Source organism: Carlito syrichta, unplaced genomic scaffold (genome assembly GCF_000164805.1).
Source record: "Carlito syrichta isolate Samal-C Ts95f unplaced genomic scaffold, Tarsius_syrichta-2.0.1 Scaffold287984, whole genome shotgun sequence".
In the NCBI taxonomy this organism is placed as follows: Eukaryota; Metazoa; Chordata; class Mammalia; order Primates; family Tarsiidae; genus Carlito; species Carlito syrichta.
Window position 1 is genome coordinate 16063 of NW_007232080.1, and position 18406 is coordinate 34468.

Here is an 18406-nt window from a genome sequence, read left to right on the forward strand (position 1 = left end):
GTGTCCACACCCCTTACCATGACCATCTGGTTTGCAGATGATAAATATAAACACTACATCGTTGGGGTTTTTTCCCTAAAGATCTGGGAAACAGACTGGACTTACAATTCCACCGTAGTAATCCCTAACATATTAATCCTCATTTCCATGTCTAGTTTTGCAAGATTTAATTGTGCATGTCCCATAAAAAAGCCAGCTAACACATTCCCAGGAGCACCTGCCCTCCTCCTGCTCTCCCTCCTCCCTCTGGCCATCCTCTCCCTCCCTCTGTCCCTCCCTCCCTCCCTCCCCTTCCAGTGTTTATATGTAAGGGTACTGGTTGACCTTGGCGGGGCTCAGTGGGTATCCAGTGTAGACGGTGGAGGCTGGCGAGGCGCTGATGTAGGTCTGGTGGGCAAACTGGGCTGGATACTGACTCGGGTGGATGGTGGGTGAGGGTAGGACCCGTGGGCCCATGCTCACGGGGACCTGGTGGACGATGCTGGCTGGGTAGGCAGTGTGCTGCACGGTGTGGCGTGCCGAGCCTTGGGAGGCCACCAGGTGGGCCACGGTGCCAGTGGAGCCCAGGGCTGCGGGCGCCGTGTAGGTGTAGAGGTGGGGCTGGGTGGGGAGGTGGGCAGCAGCGGCGGCGGCCAGGTGGGGGTGGACAGTGCTGTGGCTGGGGCTGTTGTGCGGGAAGGAGTATGGAGCCTGAGCCATGGTGGGCGTGATGTAGGCCTGCTGCCGGCGGTGGCTCCCGGTGCGGTCCGCGGTGATGTGCTGCTGAGCCTGAGGAGGAGCACCGAGAGAGGCGTCAGGGGCTGGCCCACGGGAGGAGGGCGAGGAAGGGGAGGAGGGTGGGGAGGAGAAGACGTCAGAATGGCAAGAGGCTTCCCTTTGAGTGCTGAGAAAGTCCCGACCTGGCCTGCACTCGCCAGGCTGGGACGACACACAGGTAAGCCAGCTGCAGAGTGAGCAGGAGATGGTATTTCTCCCCAGGACACGCTGGCAGTTGTGAAACCTCAGGGGTGACACTTGCCTCCCACTTTTTGTTAGAGACAGGGTCTCATTCTGTCGCACAGGTGGAGCAAGTGGCACCATCACTCTCAAACTCCCGGGCTCAAGGACTCCCACCCCAGTCTTCCACAGTGTTGGGACTGTAGGTGTGAGCCACTGGGCCAGCCAGGACCCCCTCTGAGATAAGTAACTGCTTTCTTACTCGCTGTGATCTCGTTCTATAAATTGTAGACTCTCAGAACGTTGCTGTATGAACTTCTACCAGCCCTCTCCTACAAGGAGAACCTAAGTCACCGTGACACAGAGATGCAGCCTCAGTTTACAACCTGGGGCAGCATTCAGAGGAGGGGTTCTGATCTGTAGCTCCCCACTTACCTCACAGCTGCCGAGGAAATGGGCTTCGAGTCCACTGGGCAGCTCATGCCCGAGGCTGAGCCCTTATACACAGCCCTGCTCTGGGCCACAGACATTCTGCTTCAAGGGAATGTCACCTCCACCCACCCATCTTCCTCCTAATCTTGGGACAACTGTTTGGGGTCTCCCTCACCGCGAGGAGTCTGGTGGCAGTTCTGTCCCTGGTGTCCCAGGCTGACTGGGCCAGGACACAATGCTCTACCTGTGTCTGGTTGAAACAGCAATATGTGTGGGCCAACCTATTTTTAAGCTCTGGCACCATGTCACTAAGGGTTTTGTAACATTAGACAAGTCACTTTGCTTTGGGTCAGCTCTGTGAACCCATGATATCAACTTTCCCAAGGGTGACCTACAGTGGAAAGAAGCCACCAGAGGTCACTTGGGGCACTTCCTGTCACCAGTAGGTGAGACAGCAGCCCTGTGAGGTGGGCGAGAGTCCGCCATGGCGACCCTCTCTGAAGCGGAGGGATGAGGGGATCTGCCTGGCCCGGACCGCCATCAGGGGCTTACCTGACTGAGATTGAGCGGCTGTTGCTGCTGGAAATGGGGGCCTGGCCGCTGCTGCCGGTAGGCGATGGCTCCAGAAGAGCTCCCTGAAGAGTGACCACTGGTGGAGGTCACGTTGCCGGAGGACTTGGACTTGTAGGAGGACGAGTGGTGACTGGTGTTGACTGTGGCGGGAGGAGGAACAAGTTGCAGGTCAGTGGCAGGGCCTCAGTTGCTAGAGGACGCTACCCCCCAGAGAACAGTGGTCTTCTAGGAAGAAGCATGTTCACAAGATGGACCAGTCACAGTCTCATCTCCCCCAGACCCTGCTAGAGCTCTGCCTTAACTCAGGGCTGGCGACTGGGCTCTGGCATGTTCCCCTGGTAGGGGGGTGGTCAGGGCCGCAAATGAGGGGGGCGAAGCAAAAGAGAAGGGAAGGGGCGCAGGAGAGGTCAGGTGAGCAAGGGCCTGAGGCAGGCCCGACGCAGTTGGAAAATGTATGGGAGGGATCTGCTATGGTTGTGAATGTGTCCTCCAAAGTTCACGTGTTGGAATCTTAATCCCAATGCAACAGTGCTGGGGGTGGGGCCGGTAAGAAGTGGTTAGGTCATGAGGGCTCTGCCCCACGAGTGGATGAGTGGCACTGTCTTGGAAGTGGCTTGCTAAAAAAGCGAATCTGAGTTCAGCCCCCTCATGCTGGCACACTCTCGCCCTTTGGCCTTCTGCCACAGGATGACACAGTATGAGGGCCCTCACCAGATGCCAGTGATCTGCTCTTGGACTTCCAGCTTCCAGAACTGTGAGCCAAATATACTTTTGTTTATAAATTACCCGGTATTATGCACTCTGTTATAGCAACAGCACAAAACAGGATTCCTGCTTGGTCTCCATGATGGGTGGTATTGAAGGTCGGAGGAGACAGTATCTGTGGTGGGACCCAGTGAATAACCAGAAGCTAAAACAGCCCTCAGGAGCCACTGGGTGTAGTCTCCTGACCCTAGGCAGGATGACATGAATGCACCAGGGGACAGCCCTTAAGCTGAAGATGGCCAAACTCAAAACCGTTTCTGGGTCATTGACAAGGAGGCTAAAAGTGCGGATAAAACATGATGTCTCTGAAGGTGCCTGCAGGTGGCTCATCAGTGCTCTGTCTCTCATTAAATGCAGACTCTGGCCCCATGGCACTGGGGGTCCTGAGCATTTCTAACAAGCTCCTGGAGATGCCCACATTCTGGTGAGTAGACTGCACTGAGTAACCAGGGCTCTTGGAGCAAGGAAGCTGAGCCCTGAGTGAGATGGCTCCTGTGCTGCCCAGCCAGCAGCCTCTTCAAAGCCTAACCCTTTAACTCATTCAACTGATATTTTCTGAGCTCTTGCTTTGTGCCAGGGACTGTAATTATGTGCTGCCTGGGATGGGGGTGGTGGAGACAAGGCTGAGAGTCTAAATAAGGAAGAGGCATCCCAGATCATGCACATGAGGAAGTGAGGTCAGAGGATAAGCCACGTGAAGATGATGATAGGCAGCAACAGGCTATATCCAGGGAGGCTGCTAAGCAGAACTGGGTGGGACAGGGCCTAAGTGTTCAGTTGGGCAGGGCAAGAGGGTGGGCAGCACCGTTGCTGGGCAGGGGCGATCTGCCCCACCCCAGCCACGGGAGCCCTGTTAACAGGGCTACAAACCCTTGAGGAAAGCAGACGAAATGCTTCACCAGCCCGAGTCCCTGAACCTCACCTCTTCTTCAGGAGGGGCCTGCCTAACCTACCCACAGCGTCAATACACACCCGCGTGAAATGCCAGGCGGATGCACTCAGACACATTGGCCACGGCTCCTTCATAAATGCAAACACAGAAGCAACAGCAAAAGTGACAAGCAGAACCCAGACCAAAGAGAAGACACTGGGTTTCTTCAGGTGCAGACCTGCACAGCAGCAGTCCAGGAAAGTGTGGGAGGGAGAAGGTTCCAGACACCTTCCCTCGCTTCAGTGCCAATGGAGCAGAAAGCAGGGCTAGTGAGTGGAAGCTATGACAACACAGTCTGAGACTGCAAGTTTGTGTTGAATAGTCAGAACCACAGTCACAAGTGCTGCTTCTGTTCCTTACCAGCTAAAGAACAGGAGAGTGACCAGAGGGAGAAATCATCTCACAGGTGGCAAGATGGCAGGTGGTCCCCCTCCAAGAAGGGCAAGGCAAGACCAGGAGATGAACACCAGCCTGGGGCTGGGCTGGGTGAGACATGTGCATAAACGAAAGTAATGCTGGTTTCTGATCTAAGAATAAGACCAAAGAAGGTTTTGCCCAGGGAAGAGAGGGCACATCTTAACAGAGAGAGGTAAGGAGAGAGGTAATGCGTTACCCCATCGTCACTGTCCTTTGTTTATCTGAGCACTTTACACATTGTATGTTGTTTTCAGTTACTTGTTTCTCTTAAGTTTCTGGAATGTGACTGATATGTTTTTATTACCTTGACTTCCTACAGAGGACAGGTATATTTCTGTGATTTATGTTTTCCTGCAGACCTTGTTGGACTTTAGAATTACCACCTGGTGACATTGAAAAGTATAAGGAAGGTTTAAGCGAGGACAGATTAAATAACTGACAGTGTGAGAAAGGTCTTTTATGCAGGAAATCCAAGTTGCTTGCCAAGACACCTTCTGCAGAATCCCCAACTCTAAAGTGTCCACATTTGAGAAAGCTGCCCACAGTAGGGGTGTTCAAGAGAAGAATCACGTAAAGTGTTGAATATTAAGGGAGAAGCGGCAACAACCTATTGTAAGATATCCAAAGACAGGTTTACGTCTCACGCTGTTCAGGAGCAAGAATTCAGGACATTTATACTGGGGCCTGAGTGTCTTAGGCAAAAACATAAGCCCAGCACCACTTTAGTTAGGTCACTCATAGTGTTAGTGTGAAAGTGGTGAATCTGGTCATTCTTGGGGTAGAGGGTGCTAAATATTCATGAACCATGAGTAATAATGACCAGGCCCTTGATTGAACTGCTGGGTTGGATCAATTCTATTACAAGTCCCAGGGTGAGGAAATCAAAGAGGAGATGCCTGAGGCTGGGGCCAGGCAAGACAGGAGGCTGATTAATTGTAGCTGAAGAGAAAAGCTTGCCTTCAAGGTCTCAGTTCCACAGTAAAGGCAAAGGAAACCTGAAAACCTGAGGACAGGTGGTCCTGACAGTGAAGGTGGAGGGGAGCCACTCTGCCCTTAGTAAAGGGACAGCTGCTTCACTGGGGAGGGAGGCAGTGGGTCCTAATCAGAACCCTCAAATCCAATTGTGCTTTTACACCTAGGGCCCCTTTCACCCCACCCACTGGATCAGAATTCCTAGGGCATGTTGCCAGAAATTGGGAATTGGGATTCTTAGCAAGTTTCCTGGGAAAGTCTAGAACCAGCCTGGACCTGGCAGAGCAGACGTGCATTTGTGAGTCAGGGACCTGAGGTCCAACCCAGTTAGACTGTCAAAGGCCCTCCAGAACCTGGGGGATAGAGGGGGCTTTGTGGTCCCAATGTAGGATAACAACTAGAAAGCTACAAATGTTGGCTACCTCAGTTTCTCTCCTTCTCTCAGTCACAGTGCTGCTGTTTGGAGCCAGACTCCTTTCTACTCTGCAGCAGGTCGTAGACTGCACCACACTTGCTGTCTGGGCCCATACCGTGCATGTCACTTCTTTCTCCTACTCAGCTTTCTGGGCATTTCGTGGTAAATATACTTGAGGGAAGAACACTGAGCTCCAGGAATCCACAGCATGAGTCTGTCTAAAAAGTGACAAGGCTAGAGAGTCTCAGGTAAAATGGGGCTGACAGAGCCTGGCATTCCCTCTATTACCATCATCTTGGGGACAGGAGATGGGGACTGGGTCAGACCTTGTCTAGCTATCAGAGCAGGAGAGCCCTGACTAAGGGAGGGGGTCCTGAAGGGGACCAAGACATAAATAGTCATTCCTCCTATAGAGATGAACAAAGTCACAATGGCTAATGCTGAAGGTCAACCTCCCAATGTATGTGTTGGAGCTGCAAGGAAACATTCTAGAATTTTCCAGTCACGCCTTGTCCAACTACTCTCAGAGATCTCCTTGTCCTGGGAACAGTCCTGGGCTCTCAGGTGGCCCCTAGCAGCCCTGTCTGAGCTAGGTGAGAGAGGGCTTAGAGCATGACTGAGTTCTGGAGCCACACTCCTGGGAGGCCCAATCACATGGCCTTGGGTGAGTTGGTTAACCCCTCTGTGACTCCAATTTTTTTTAACCTAAAAATGGAAAAATCATGGTAGCTACATGTAGGGCTGTCATGAGGATTAAGTGAGTTAACATGTAGAAAGCATCTGGCTTTCTCATAACTAACCCAAGAGAGCTGAGAAGGCCACATGAGAAGCCCTCAAGCTTCCTGAGCTGTGAGTCCCAGGTGGGGGAAGTGCAGGGAGAAAATGGGCTGTTGTACAAGCAGCAACTGTCCCGTCCGTTGGGCCCAGGCAGCCCTAAGCTCCTGGATGCTCTGGGGGCTCTAGGTGGGGTAGCTGCAACCAGTTTATACTTTGGCCTAGACACGTCACCTGGGCACCAGGGAGCTGAGGAAGGCTGCTTTCCTGATTTTCCCAATACTAGGAAGACTCTGTAGCTAAAGGTGATATCAGTATTGCGAGATGCCATAGGCATCAGATGACAGGGAGTGACACTGCTCAAGAGGGCACAGCAGAGCATTTTCATGTATCGAATAAGTTCAATCTGCAGCTTCAAGGTTTCCACAAACATATATTTTAAAAACTTAAATAATGATACATTATACAACATGACAGAAAGTATATCCTTTGCAAATATTTAAGCTTGAGGAGGCATGCCGAATATAGTTTTAAACAATATTTAAAGGACATACAAACAGAAAAGCATGTGAGTCAGTTCTAGGGAACCCTATCTCTTGATGTGAATGACTTCGCCTCACAGGGCCCTTGGGTTACTGCTAGAGAATGCTGCTTCCTGTTAGTTTCCACCAAAATATTTGCCTGGGTGTAAAAAGAGGCCTTTTGGAGAGAGATGTCCTCATGGCCTTGTGGGAGGCCTGCCTCATTTTCTTTTCCTCACAGGGGTGCCTAATCTTGGGGCTCCAACCTGCTACTCTGGCTCCAGGTCACCAGGAACTAGCAGTAAGTGCTATCTGGCCCCTGTTAACCAGAATGCTAGCCCTGGCATTGGACACTGGTAAGGCCTGCTTCTCCTGAAAGAGTGTGTAGTGTGGGATTCATGCTGCTTGTGTCTCCCTCACGGAGCAGCTCAGTAGCCCTATGTTCATTTCCCAACCAAGACACTGTGGGTCCCACCAACCCTGTGCACACTACCCTGCCAACTGGAGCACTAACTGTGAAGTCAAAGCCTCTCAGAGCCTGCATCGTCTTGACAGTATGATGGGGACCAACTACGATTTGAAAGTGCAGAAGTTTTAGCAAGTGCTGTGATGGCTGTGTTGAACAAGCATTTCTTCAGAAGAAAGGCAGCTGGGGTAATTACAAGGGCAAGGAAGAAGAATCTCTGACGTGAACGTCGGAGAGTATGATGCCACCTGGGCTACCATGCGCCCTGGGTCAGGCAGTGAGTGCCAGGGGGAAACAGAGTCCATGGTTGTTTCCATCTCCCCTTTAGGCAGAGCCTCCTAGGCAAAATGGGCCCATCCTGGGCTCTGCTGTGGGCTTTAGGGAGAGCGTCTCAGGACACTGACTCCAACTGTGTGCGCTGCTGGCCTGTGACACTGGGCTGGAGAAGTCCCTGGAGATACCATCCTGGATCCCATCTTCACCTTCATACCAGGCCTTAAGTGTGGCCACCACCCCAGGAAGATTCCCTGAATTCCTGTAGCAACCTCAGATGACACAGACAGACGGAAAAACAGGTCCTCCCGAGGAATAATGGCTTCTCATAGCCCAGTGCAATCTTCTTGGTCTGGGTCTGTACCCCTTTTCTTCTAAATTGTGCTACCATGACGGTGCTGACTGGCTTGGGTGTAGCTGGTGCTGGTTCAAGGCAGAAAAGCAAAACATACAATTTCTTCTGGTTTAGTCTCCAAATTCTCCCACTGTGAGTGTCAGCAAGGGAAATGCTAAATAGATGGGACCAAATCTGTGGTGCGCTGCCAAGCTTATCTGGAAGGTTAAGTTCTTAGCTTTTACTCTAGGGCCCAGTTTTCAGGACCAGCCTTCCCAGGACACTGGAAGTCCTTTTAATAAAGCAACATAGGGTAAAGGCAGGTCTGGCTGTGGTCTCTGCCCAGCAGAGTTCTGAGGGGCTAAGAGGAGCAAACTTATCCTCACCCAGCAAGACTTGAGAAGGTCCTTGTACAGGAAGCCCACCCTACCACCAGGGCTTCCTGGAAGGGAGTAGTCCTAGTGTCAGCCAGGAGCCCACCAAACCAGGTATCCTTCCAGACTAGCGGATAAGGAAATGGGTGGTTTTTCTTTTAGATGTACCAACCTCATCAGATCCAGAGCCATCGTAAAGGCAGTGCACTAGGTACAGAAGATGGAATTAAAAAGGAAGATGTTATACAATGTGATGTTAATCCGATCTTGGCTACTCGAACAAAATCCTTGGTAAGGACCACCTGCAATAATTGGGCACTTTCTATTCTACTATCTCTCACATGGCAACACTTCTAGCAGCAGAAAACAGGAAAACCAGTCTCTAGAGAGATAGTCCTGGCCTGCCCTGGCCCCAAATTACCTGGCACCAGGCTATCACATTCCACCAGTACTTCGCTGGCCTGGGTCTTCAAGGGTGGCACAATGATCGTGCGGGGGTTCCCAGTGCAGTGATTCTCCAGGCTTCCCTTGGTGTCAAAGGCGTTGGCATTGTTGTGCCCAGCGCGCTGCTGCATGGAGTAGGGGCTGGTGTTGCTGGAAGAGTCGGAGTAGGGGGAGTCATGGACTGTGACACAGCTGATGACGTTTTTCCTTTGCTTGGAGACAGTGCTGAAAATGTAAAGGGAGAGGTTAGAGCTGTGAGACTGCTGTGAGGTGACACCAACCAGAGTTTCATGCCGGGGCAGGGGAGGGCAGCAGAGGGGACGAGGGGAGGAGTGACTTCTGCTTATCCTGATGCGCACTGGGAGGCTGGGCATGTAAATATCCCCCATCTGGCAGGTATCAGGAGGACATGTGAAGACGTAAGAAGGGGCTGACGCTGGGCCCACAGGTGCTTTTGGAAACTGAGGGGCGAGAAGTCACTGGTGAGCCTGGGCTCCCCACAAGGAGCAGAGCTTGGCAAAGCTACAGAGGAGGCATCTGGAGCTCAGAGCTGTGTGACAACCTTCCTCTTGGACACCAAAGTGGGACTGTGGGCAAGCAGAGAACCGGCCAGAACCTGGCATCCTGAGGACCCAGCCCGGGAGACCCACCTGGGAAATGTCATAAGCTCAGGCCCAAGGCCCGTGAGATCCGGCAAAGCTCACGCAGGAGGGACAGGGACGTCCAGGGCATGGGATGCAGCGAGATGGATGGGAGAAGAGTGAGGCTCTGAGGAGGCTGAGCCAACCTGCACAGTTTAGGAGGCAGAGCTGGAGTTGATAGCTTTACATCTCTTTGCCCTGAGGGTGCTTGGTGGGATGACTGTGCAGGCCACCCACAACTCAGGAGTCCTGTTCTCAGGGGAGGCCAGGCCCTCCTGCTGCTTTCCCACTCCCTAAAAGTCAAAGAGGAGCTGGCATTACCTCAGGGCCTGGGGAAAGGCTCCTGATGCTATGAGGGAGCCACTCTGAACCCCTAGTTTTCATCTGATATCTGGAACTTAATCCGATAGGAAGGAACTGGCTTTGGATGGCCATCACAGTATTTTTTTTCAGAGATATTTATGTTTGTGTGGTTCCTTTGGGAACCAATTCTGTCTACCTCCAAGCTCAGGGATAGAGGGTGGGATGATGGATGTGGAATTTATGGTTTATAGTGTGAGGCTTTAAAAATGGATGTTCATCTGTTTTTGTATATTGATAATTTATTTTTAAGGAATAACAATTGCCTAAACAATCTGGTCAGTTTCCAAGTAACTGGATAGGAGAAGCAGCTAGTATTTATAGAGCCTGATGGAGTCATGACCACTCCCCAGGTATCTTGCTCTAGGTCACAGAGCCAAGCCAGGCTCTTCCCAAGATGGAGCTCTGCTACCGTAGGGGCAGCAAAGAAGTAAAAAGATGTAGGGCTGTAACCCACAGAAGGCTGGAAGGGCAGAGAAGAATAGGCTCACAGGAGACCTTGGCCCTGCTCCCCAACACCTAGCCTGCTAACATCTGGACTGGATCATTCTTCCAATGGCGGGTCACTCTATCCTCTCTGGTTCAGGGTTGAAGGGCTCCTAACTGTGTCTCTGGGTAAAAACATGGGCCCCACATTCAGATGTCAATTCACAGCATGAGTTGAGGATGGAGCTTTGGGCAGCTATTCAACCTCTCAGTGATTTGGTGGACTTATTGGTCAAAGGCAGGTGACAACTGAACCTATATCATAGGTTTGTTTAGAGAACTAAGTGAGAAAAAGCAGATAAACTGCTTTGACTCATGCACAACACTTGGTAAGTATTCCATGAAGGTCATCTGATACTATTATTATAAGGTGTTGTGCTGTTACCTTATTCAACTTGTGAAAACAGGTTTGCAAAAAAGTTAATTTGGGCAAAGAGGATTATATTAGGGTAAGTACTTGGTAGAAAAGTTTCTTCTTTTCTAGTCTATGAATAAACCAGAGGATTGAAATGAAAGGAAATTAAGCTCATCAGTTAGCTATCTTGCAGCTTTATGCTGTGTGCCATAAGGAATACCTGTACAAAGAAATGTGTGTCTCTGCCCACGAGGAGATGAAAATCTCTGTGGGGGACTGTGTAAAAACATGACAAGTCAAACAGTAAAAGCTTTAAAATACCCAGTTAAAGAGAATAATGAATGTCACAAAGCCTCAGTGATTAACTGTCAGATGAGCCGTACAGATAATTGCTAAGAACTCAAAGAAAGGTGAGGGATGAATTGGTTGTATACATTTACAGCTCTTCTGCTCATGTAGATAAAAGACATTTTAATTAATAAAGACCCATATCTCCCACTTACAACTGTTTAAGTGCAAAAGTCCATATGCTTGTTCCTCAAACAGCTAAACAGTTACCATATGACTCAGTCAATTCATTCCTAAGTGTGTACTCAGAAGAACTGAAAGCAGAGACTCAGAGACATATACATCAGTGTTCACTGCAGTACAATTCACAACAGCAAAAGGCAGGAACAACCCAAGTGTCTTCCAACAGATGAATAGATAAACACTATGTGGTCTAGCCACACAATGGAATACCATTCAGTCATAAAAATGAATGAAGTTCTGTTAACATGCTACAATATGGATGAACCTTGAAAACATTAAATGAAATGAGCCAGATACAAAAGGACAACTATTGCATGATTCCACATACATGAAATATCTAGAATAGGCGAATCCATACAGGCAGAAAATAGATTAGAAGTTACCAGTGGCAGAGGGTAGGGGAAATTACTGCTTAATGGGTATAGTTTTTGGTTGGGGTGATGGAAAAGTTTTGAAAATAGATAATGGGGATGATTGTATGACATTGTAAATATTAATGTCACTGAATCATACACATAAAAATGACTGAAATGGCAAATTTTATGTATGTTTTACCATCATTTAAAAAATTAATATACTAAAAATCATTAAATTGTACATATTCAATGGGTTAATTGTACAGTACATGAACTGTATCTCAATTTTTAAAAAGTCCGTAGCCCATTCAGAAACATAAATGCAAGTGAGATTCAGAGTCTTGGGTACTTTGGGTGGGAGGGCACTGAGATCCAGTATAAGAACTAGAAAGTGAGGCCAGGTATGGTGGCTCATGCCTGTGACCCCAAGACTTCGAGAGGTTGATGTGGAAGTACAGTTTGAGCCCAGGAGTTCAAGACCAGACTAGGCAACATAGCGAGACCCTGTCTCTATCAAAAATAAATAAATAAATAAACCTGCTAAGCATGGTGGCACGTCACCACACCCAGCTAATTTTTTGTAGAGACAGGATCTCATGTTGCCCAGGCTGGTCTTGAACTCCTGGGCTCAACAGCCACTGTGCCCGGCCAAAAAGTTTTTTAGAATAATAAATAAATAAAAAGAATTAGAAAGTGGGACTCCAAAAGAAGGTCCCTGAGCCTAGAAAGTAGAGGGAAGGAGTTTGAGAGCAACAAGACATGGAGAGCTGGGGAATGGGAGAGCACAGGAGGGAAGGGGAGCTGCCTTAGAAAAACAAAGACAAGTGATACCGGCAGCTGTCTTCTGCGGTGGTTGTGGCTGTGGAAAGGGAAATGACTGGCCTGGCACAGTCTCTTGTGTAATTAGGGAACCCCTCCCACCCCTGCACCGTTACAAAGTGCTCCTGGGACCAGCAGAAGAGTAGAAGGCCATGACCCCATGTCGCTCCAGTTCCCAAGGATGAGGCAGGGGCCTTTTACTCTCTGCTTCCATCATGGCCACTTCTAAGTGATTAAGTAACATGTCTCCAGCGATCTCCAAAATGCAGATATGCTCTGTTGCAGGTAGTCATTCTGAGGCAAAAGACCCCAGAGCCTGGCTCCCAAATGTGTCCCAGAAGCTGCCTTTGTAATCCTGGCTCTCCTGTCCTTTACTGGCTCTCCTGTCCTCCTGAACAGTGGCCTCGTTAACCTGAAATGTCTATTTAGCTCCAGCTTGCTCTGAAGTTCACTGGAGAGACTGCTCATGGCATTAAAGCAGGGGTCTCCAACCCCTGGGTCATAGATTGGTACTGGTCTATGGCCTGTTAGGAACAGGACTGCATAGCAGGAAGTGAGTGGCGGGCAAGTGAAGCTCTGTCTTCTGTCAGATTAGTTGCGGCACTAGATTCTCATAGGAGCACAAACCCTATTGTGAACTGCGTATGTGAGGGATCTAGGTTGTGAGCTGCTTATGAGAATCTAATGCCTGATGATCATCCCTTTCCCCAGCCCACCATGGAAAAGGTGTCTTCCCTTTTGGCATCAAGAAACTGGTCCTTGATGCCAAAAAGGTTGGAGACTGCTGCATTAAAGGATCCACCGTGAGGATTTCTGAAGGATTACTAAAGACATTTAACATAGGCTTTAGAGAGGAAAGAAATTCCTTTAATAGATGTGCCTTACCTATAGACCCAGATCTGGTCAATTCTTACTGAAAATACCTTCCTTAAGTTTCTGAGTAGTTTAGAAAATAAGCAATTTTTTTAAAAAAAGCAAACCAAAACATACACACTAATTTTGCCAAAACTGTAATCTGTCCACAAATAAAATTCAAATTGGGCATATTTGGAATTCTTCATTCAAATCTGGATATTGTGGAGCAGCCTCAACTCGACATAATAACAATTTCCTAACAACTGCAACTATCTGAAGATACAATGGGTCACTTCAATAATCAGTGAGCTTCTTGTCACTTAGGATAGCTTTCTGGCAAGAGTCTTCTAAGAGCTGGTAGCTTGGCCTAGATGACCTATGAGAATATGAGGCCAAATCCTAGATGAAAACCCAACAGGTAGTGAGCCTTCCCACCAAAGGGACTAAGGAATCCTACATGTCAGTATCTTGTTATCTACCACGGAGTGTGGGATTAAAACCTCTATAATCTCTCCATAGACCCCTTACTTTTGTTATAGCTGGAGAGCCCCTACATCTAATGAGCAAATGTGTATAACCCAGCTTAATGCTGATCTACCTGCCTTTTGGATTTACCTATGATAGCTGTTTTTAATCTCTTCTATTGTTAGAAAGCTCTGTGTTCTACCCGAATACACTACGCAGACTAGAGAACTAATGAGTCACTTTAACAACAAGCACGCATTTGAGATGACTGCTGCAGATCCCTTGGGCTCACATGTATCGATACTACTGGGATTCACGCTACTATTGTGTCTCATTATTATTGACAGTTTATCAATCCCATTATGAGTTGGCTAATGCAAGTGAGAGAGACAGTGATAGGAGTAGAATGAGAAATCTCTGCTGAAATGGCCTTGACAGAGCATCACTTCTGAATAAGAACAAAGCTGTCAGAGTTCACAATTGCATTGTGTTGTCATGGCAATAGATGGTTTTCATCATTTAAAAATGATGAAAATAAACAAAGAGCTAAGAAGTTAAGAAATCAGTCCCAACAGAGAAAACACTGCCGGAGGATCAGATATAAACCTGTGACCCCTTCCCTGTAGGGTCCTATCTAGAATGGGATTCTGATTTCTATTTGCTAATCTGAGTCAATTTCATCCTTCAAGATCAGAGTCAAAACTCGTCTCTTCCAACAAACTGCTCATGACTTCTTTCATGCCTCTGATTTCATATTCAGTGCTTTATGTTCTGTTGCTGTGATGCTGATGCCTATATATAGGTAACATTTATTGGATGTACACTGACTCCTGCTAAAAGTGCTTTACATGTGTTATCTCCTTTAAATGTCATGGCAAGACCATATGGTAAATAACATGACTACTTTCCTTCTAAAGACAATGAACTTCAGATATGGAGAGCTTGGGTTACTTGCTTGCCCAAGGTCACATAGCTAGTAGAATCGGGATTTGAGCCCAGAGCCTACACTCTTGATCATGATGCTACATGCCTCTTTCACCTCTCCAGCGAGTTACTCAGCAAGTACTGAAAACGTAAGACTAATAGAAACTCCTTCTGCCTCTCCCAAGGCCATACTTGGTGACAGTGATCTTCCCTAACCATGAGACAGGGTGGTTCTCATGGAGGGCTTCCCGGCTGATGGAAACAAGAACAGCTGGCTCGGCCACCCTCATGGGAATGGGCACTGCTTGCTGTGCAGCTCCCAATCCCCTCCACTCTAAGTCCCTCAGACCAGAAGCACTGGCTGATTGCTTTAACCAGCCCTCCACAGGAGGAACCAGATACCGATGCCTCCAGGCCAGTGTACTCCCTCCTCACAGCTCCCAACTTAGAGTCATTATGAGAAAAAAATCTTCATTTTATTACGGCACAAACATTCCATTCTAATTATATCATCTGCATACTTATGTCTGTGGGTATGTCTATGCATGTGTGTGTATACCATTAAGGTCATTGTTTACATGACCGATTTTTAGGGTCCTGGGAGGAGCCATGAGCCTCAACCTCACCCTACAGTATGCAGTGCAAAGTGGTGTCTCCTCTCCCTGTGCTTTCTTCCACAATCCAGTTTCTCTTCTGAACCATCCTCGGGGTTTTGACTGTCTCACCTAATCACCTTCTCCTGCCCTCCTTCTTTCTCTTCCCTGCAGAAGGCAAGGAGTAAACCAGGAAGTTGCAACACATCCGTGACAGCTGTGTAATGTGCTGAAGCATTGGGACACACAGCTGGGGACAGCAGGATGGAGAGTCTCTTCTTCAAAATGCAGCCCCTAAGTCATTCTATTCAACTCATGGGAGTATCTTGAATGGAGCCCTATAAAGGGGGTGCAATGAAGTCAACTGGACAAAACAAGCTCCCATGTCTTGAGATGAGTCACATGACTGAAGCATCTTTCAGCTGTGGGGTGTGCTGTACTCAAAATGGAGGAACTACAAAGTCCCTTCAAATGCTGCTGGGATACTGTGTGACTGGGCTCCTTCACTCAAGTCTAAATCCCACGACCCCAAGAGTACAGCATGAGTTTGGCTGTAAGTAGCTTCTTAACCAAGAGCAGGAGTGTTGAGCTGTAAGATTATATGTAGCAAGCCGGGCTCAGTGGCTCAGCCTGTAATCCCGTGCCTTTGGGAGGCTGAGATGAGTGGATTGCCTGAGCCCGTGGGTTCGAGACCTGCCTGGGCAACTTGGCGAGACCTCATCTCTACAATAAAACAAAAATCAGCCGGGTGTGGTTGCGCACGCCTGTAATTCCGGCTACTCGGAAGGCTGAGGCGGAAGGATCGCTGGAGCCTGGCAGGTCAAGGTTGCAGTGGCCGGGAGCGGACACTGCACTCCAGTCTGGGCGACAGAGTGAGACTCCAACTCAAAAAAAAAAAGATTATATGTAGCAATGGAAGCTAATTCTACTTTGGGTTTTTTGTCCATGCAATGATAAATGTGTGTTTTTTCACTCCCTCTGTTAAGTGGATGCTAATTGTTCAGGCCAAAGTCTTTTGATCAGTGACTTATCAGGTGCCTAACTGTGCTTTATCTGAAATACCTTCTCTAGTTTCAATTTACTATAAAGGGGGATAACATTTTAGGTCAATTTTTTTTTTTATATAAACAGGTTAAAAGTGACTCAAGCAACTGTTTTTATATCTAAAATGTTGAGTGACATTTTTGCATCAATCTTCTTAGAGTTGACATCATTGGTGACATTGGCTGAAATGGTTGAGTGGCTGCTTACACATGCCAACTGCAGTACAGAATGTAAGAGTGTCCCAATGACCAAAACAAAACAACTGCCTGCCAGAAAAATCCAGGTAGTTGAATGAATGAATACATGAGCGAATAATGGAGGCTGGGCAACATAATTTCTAGTTGGTCTCCTGTAATGAGCACTTTGATTACACATGTTAAAAATTACTCTCACGACTGAAGGTTGTATGCTACAGCCTTTACAAGATCGTTTCAGCACAAGGTAAGGTTAACAGGACGATCTGGATCATGAGACATACCTACAAAATGCCCAAGAGAGTCCAGAAGAGAAAAGTTACCTTGTTCAGCATGTGTAGACAGCTACATGCTTCTCTAATCAAAACTGTCTACAGATATTTAAGATAACCAGTTCTACTATTAATCCTGGGACACTCAGGAAACTGTCCCGGGACACTGTTTGCTATATAGTTTTTTTTTCTGTCTTACGGACAATCCTTGAGCTATGACCAAAGTATCCCCTTAGTCCAATAGTGATTCATTGAAAAAAAAGGAGACCCCTGGCTCTTCCATAGCCTCCCGACGTTTAAAAGCACTGCATCCACCCTTCCACTGCGATAGTGCTAGGACTCTGAGTAGTGCCTAGTACCCAGTGGAAGCTCATTGGACAATACTTGGGACTCCCCATGACCCTAGCACAGTATCCTGCACATCATGGATGCTACCGGGGCATAGTGGTAGTCACAGGAGGGGGCAGAACAGAATTCATATTTGTGGAATGACTAAAATCGGTTATTTCTGCAAGTAATTAAAGTCTGCTATTTCTTCAATGGCATGGCACCTGAGAATCCCAATTCTGTTGTTCAGAACCTTTATCAACTTCGGTGAGTCACTTACTTTTCCTGGGTCTCAGTTTCCTCATCTATCAAATGGAAATAGAAATACCCGCTTTGTACGCCCCATCAGATGATGAAGGAGGTAGTGCAGGTAAACACCTGATGGAATTTGATATGATTCCCCGCCCTTTAGCTCAGTGTCTCCTGGGCTGCCTTTGACATGCTCCAGAGTTCTCACAAGTGAGAGCTGCTGACCTGCCATCTGCTGTGGCAACTAATAGTGCTACATATTTGGGGTCAGAAATAATGATTTTGTTTTGTCTTTCTCTTAGAAATTCTAGGCAATATCACCTGGCCCTAGAGATTTAATGACGTTCTCAATCAGATCTAAAAAGAGGAGTTTTCTGTCTTTGACTCACACTGGCTCTAAAAGACACTCTGGGGTTGGAGGTGCTGCTATCCCTGTGAGTCTCGACAGCCTCCTGACCTCTCCACTGAGTGGAGATGGGGCCATGTCAGGGTAATTAGCCAGTACTTCATGTAAAGTTCCAGGGCCAATGTCAGGGACCAGAAATGTTAGAACTGGGGTAAGTAGCAAATAGGAGATAATGTTGAAAACACAGATGATCAGAACCAGATTTTCATGGCTAGGGAAATTCAAGCTTGGGAGCAATAATGGGGTCAGGAAGGAAGGTCGCTCTGTCGAGCTGGAACACAGAGGGCTAGAGAAGCACTCTGGCTGGAGAGGGACCAAGTGACCCTCTGCCTGGCTGCACTTGGGGGTGCAACCTTGCTTTCCCAGGACTGATGCTTCCCCTTAGACCCCTCAGTATCTTCTGACAAGGCTGACCACCCCAACTGAGGAGAGACCCCTTAACAGCCTCTTTCTATCCTGAAATTCCTTTCCTCCTTGCTCTGGTTTCTCTTAGATGTGCTTCCCCGTGAAGCTCTTGATCCTATTTTCCCAGCTTGGAGGCTCTCTCGCATCAATTACCTGGCTTGAATTTGTGACCTCACCTCCTCCACTGTTTGTCCACACCTGTCCAGACCTCTGGCCTTTTAAAAAAAGCCTTTCCCTCTGCCGCTATTTCCTCAAGTTATTTTCCCTTTGAGTCCCCATAGTACTTTGCCAGTTTTTATGGAATTGATACTCGGTTTTGTGTTATAATGATTTGTATGAGTTTCATCTTGCTTATTACCCTGCAAACCTCAAGAGGACAGAGACTGTCTACCTTATTTATGTAACACTTGTAGTTACCAGCATAATATCTTACACTAGAGGGGTCAATAAATACTTACTGTGTTAAATTTTATGATAATTCTGATTTCTAAGAATGA

The 18406-nt window shown here is 47.9% G+C and overlaps 1 protein-coding gene across 3 annotated transcripts in view; it reads right to left on the bottom strand.

The window, feature by feature from the left end:
• Window positions 1-300: 300 nt before the first annotated feature.
• The window catches only part of HIPK2 (homeodomain interacting protein kinase 2), a 153369-nt gene continuing 135263 nt past the window's right edge, over window positions 301-18406 (bottom strand). For all 3 annotated transcript variants that reach the window (XM_008053244.2, XM_008053243.2, XM_021710062.1), the window contains 3 exons: window positions 8605-8852; window positions 1921-2081; window positions 301-768 (listed from right to left, as the gene is read on the bottom strand). In XM_008053244.2, the coding sequence (XP_008051435.1) occupies window positions 301-768; window positions 1921-2081; window positions 8605-8852 (877 nt within the window). The remainder of the gene's footprint in view (window positions 769-1920; window positions 2082-8604; window positions 8853-18406) is intronic.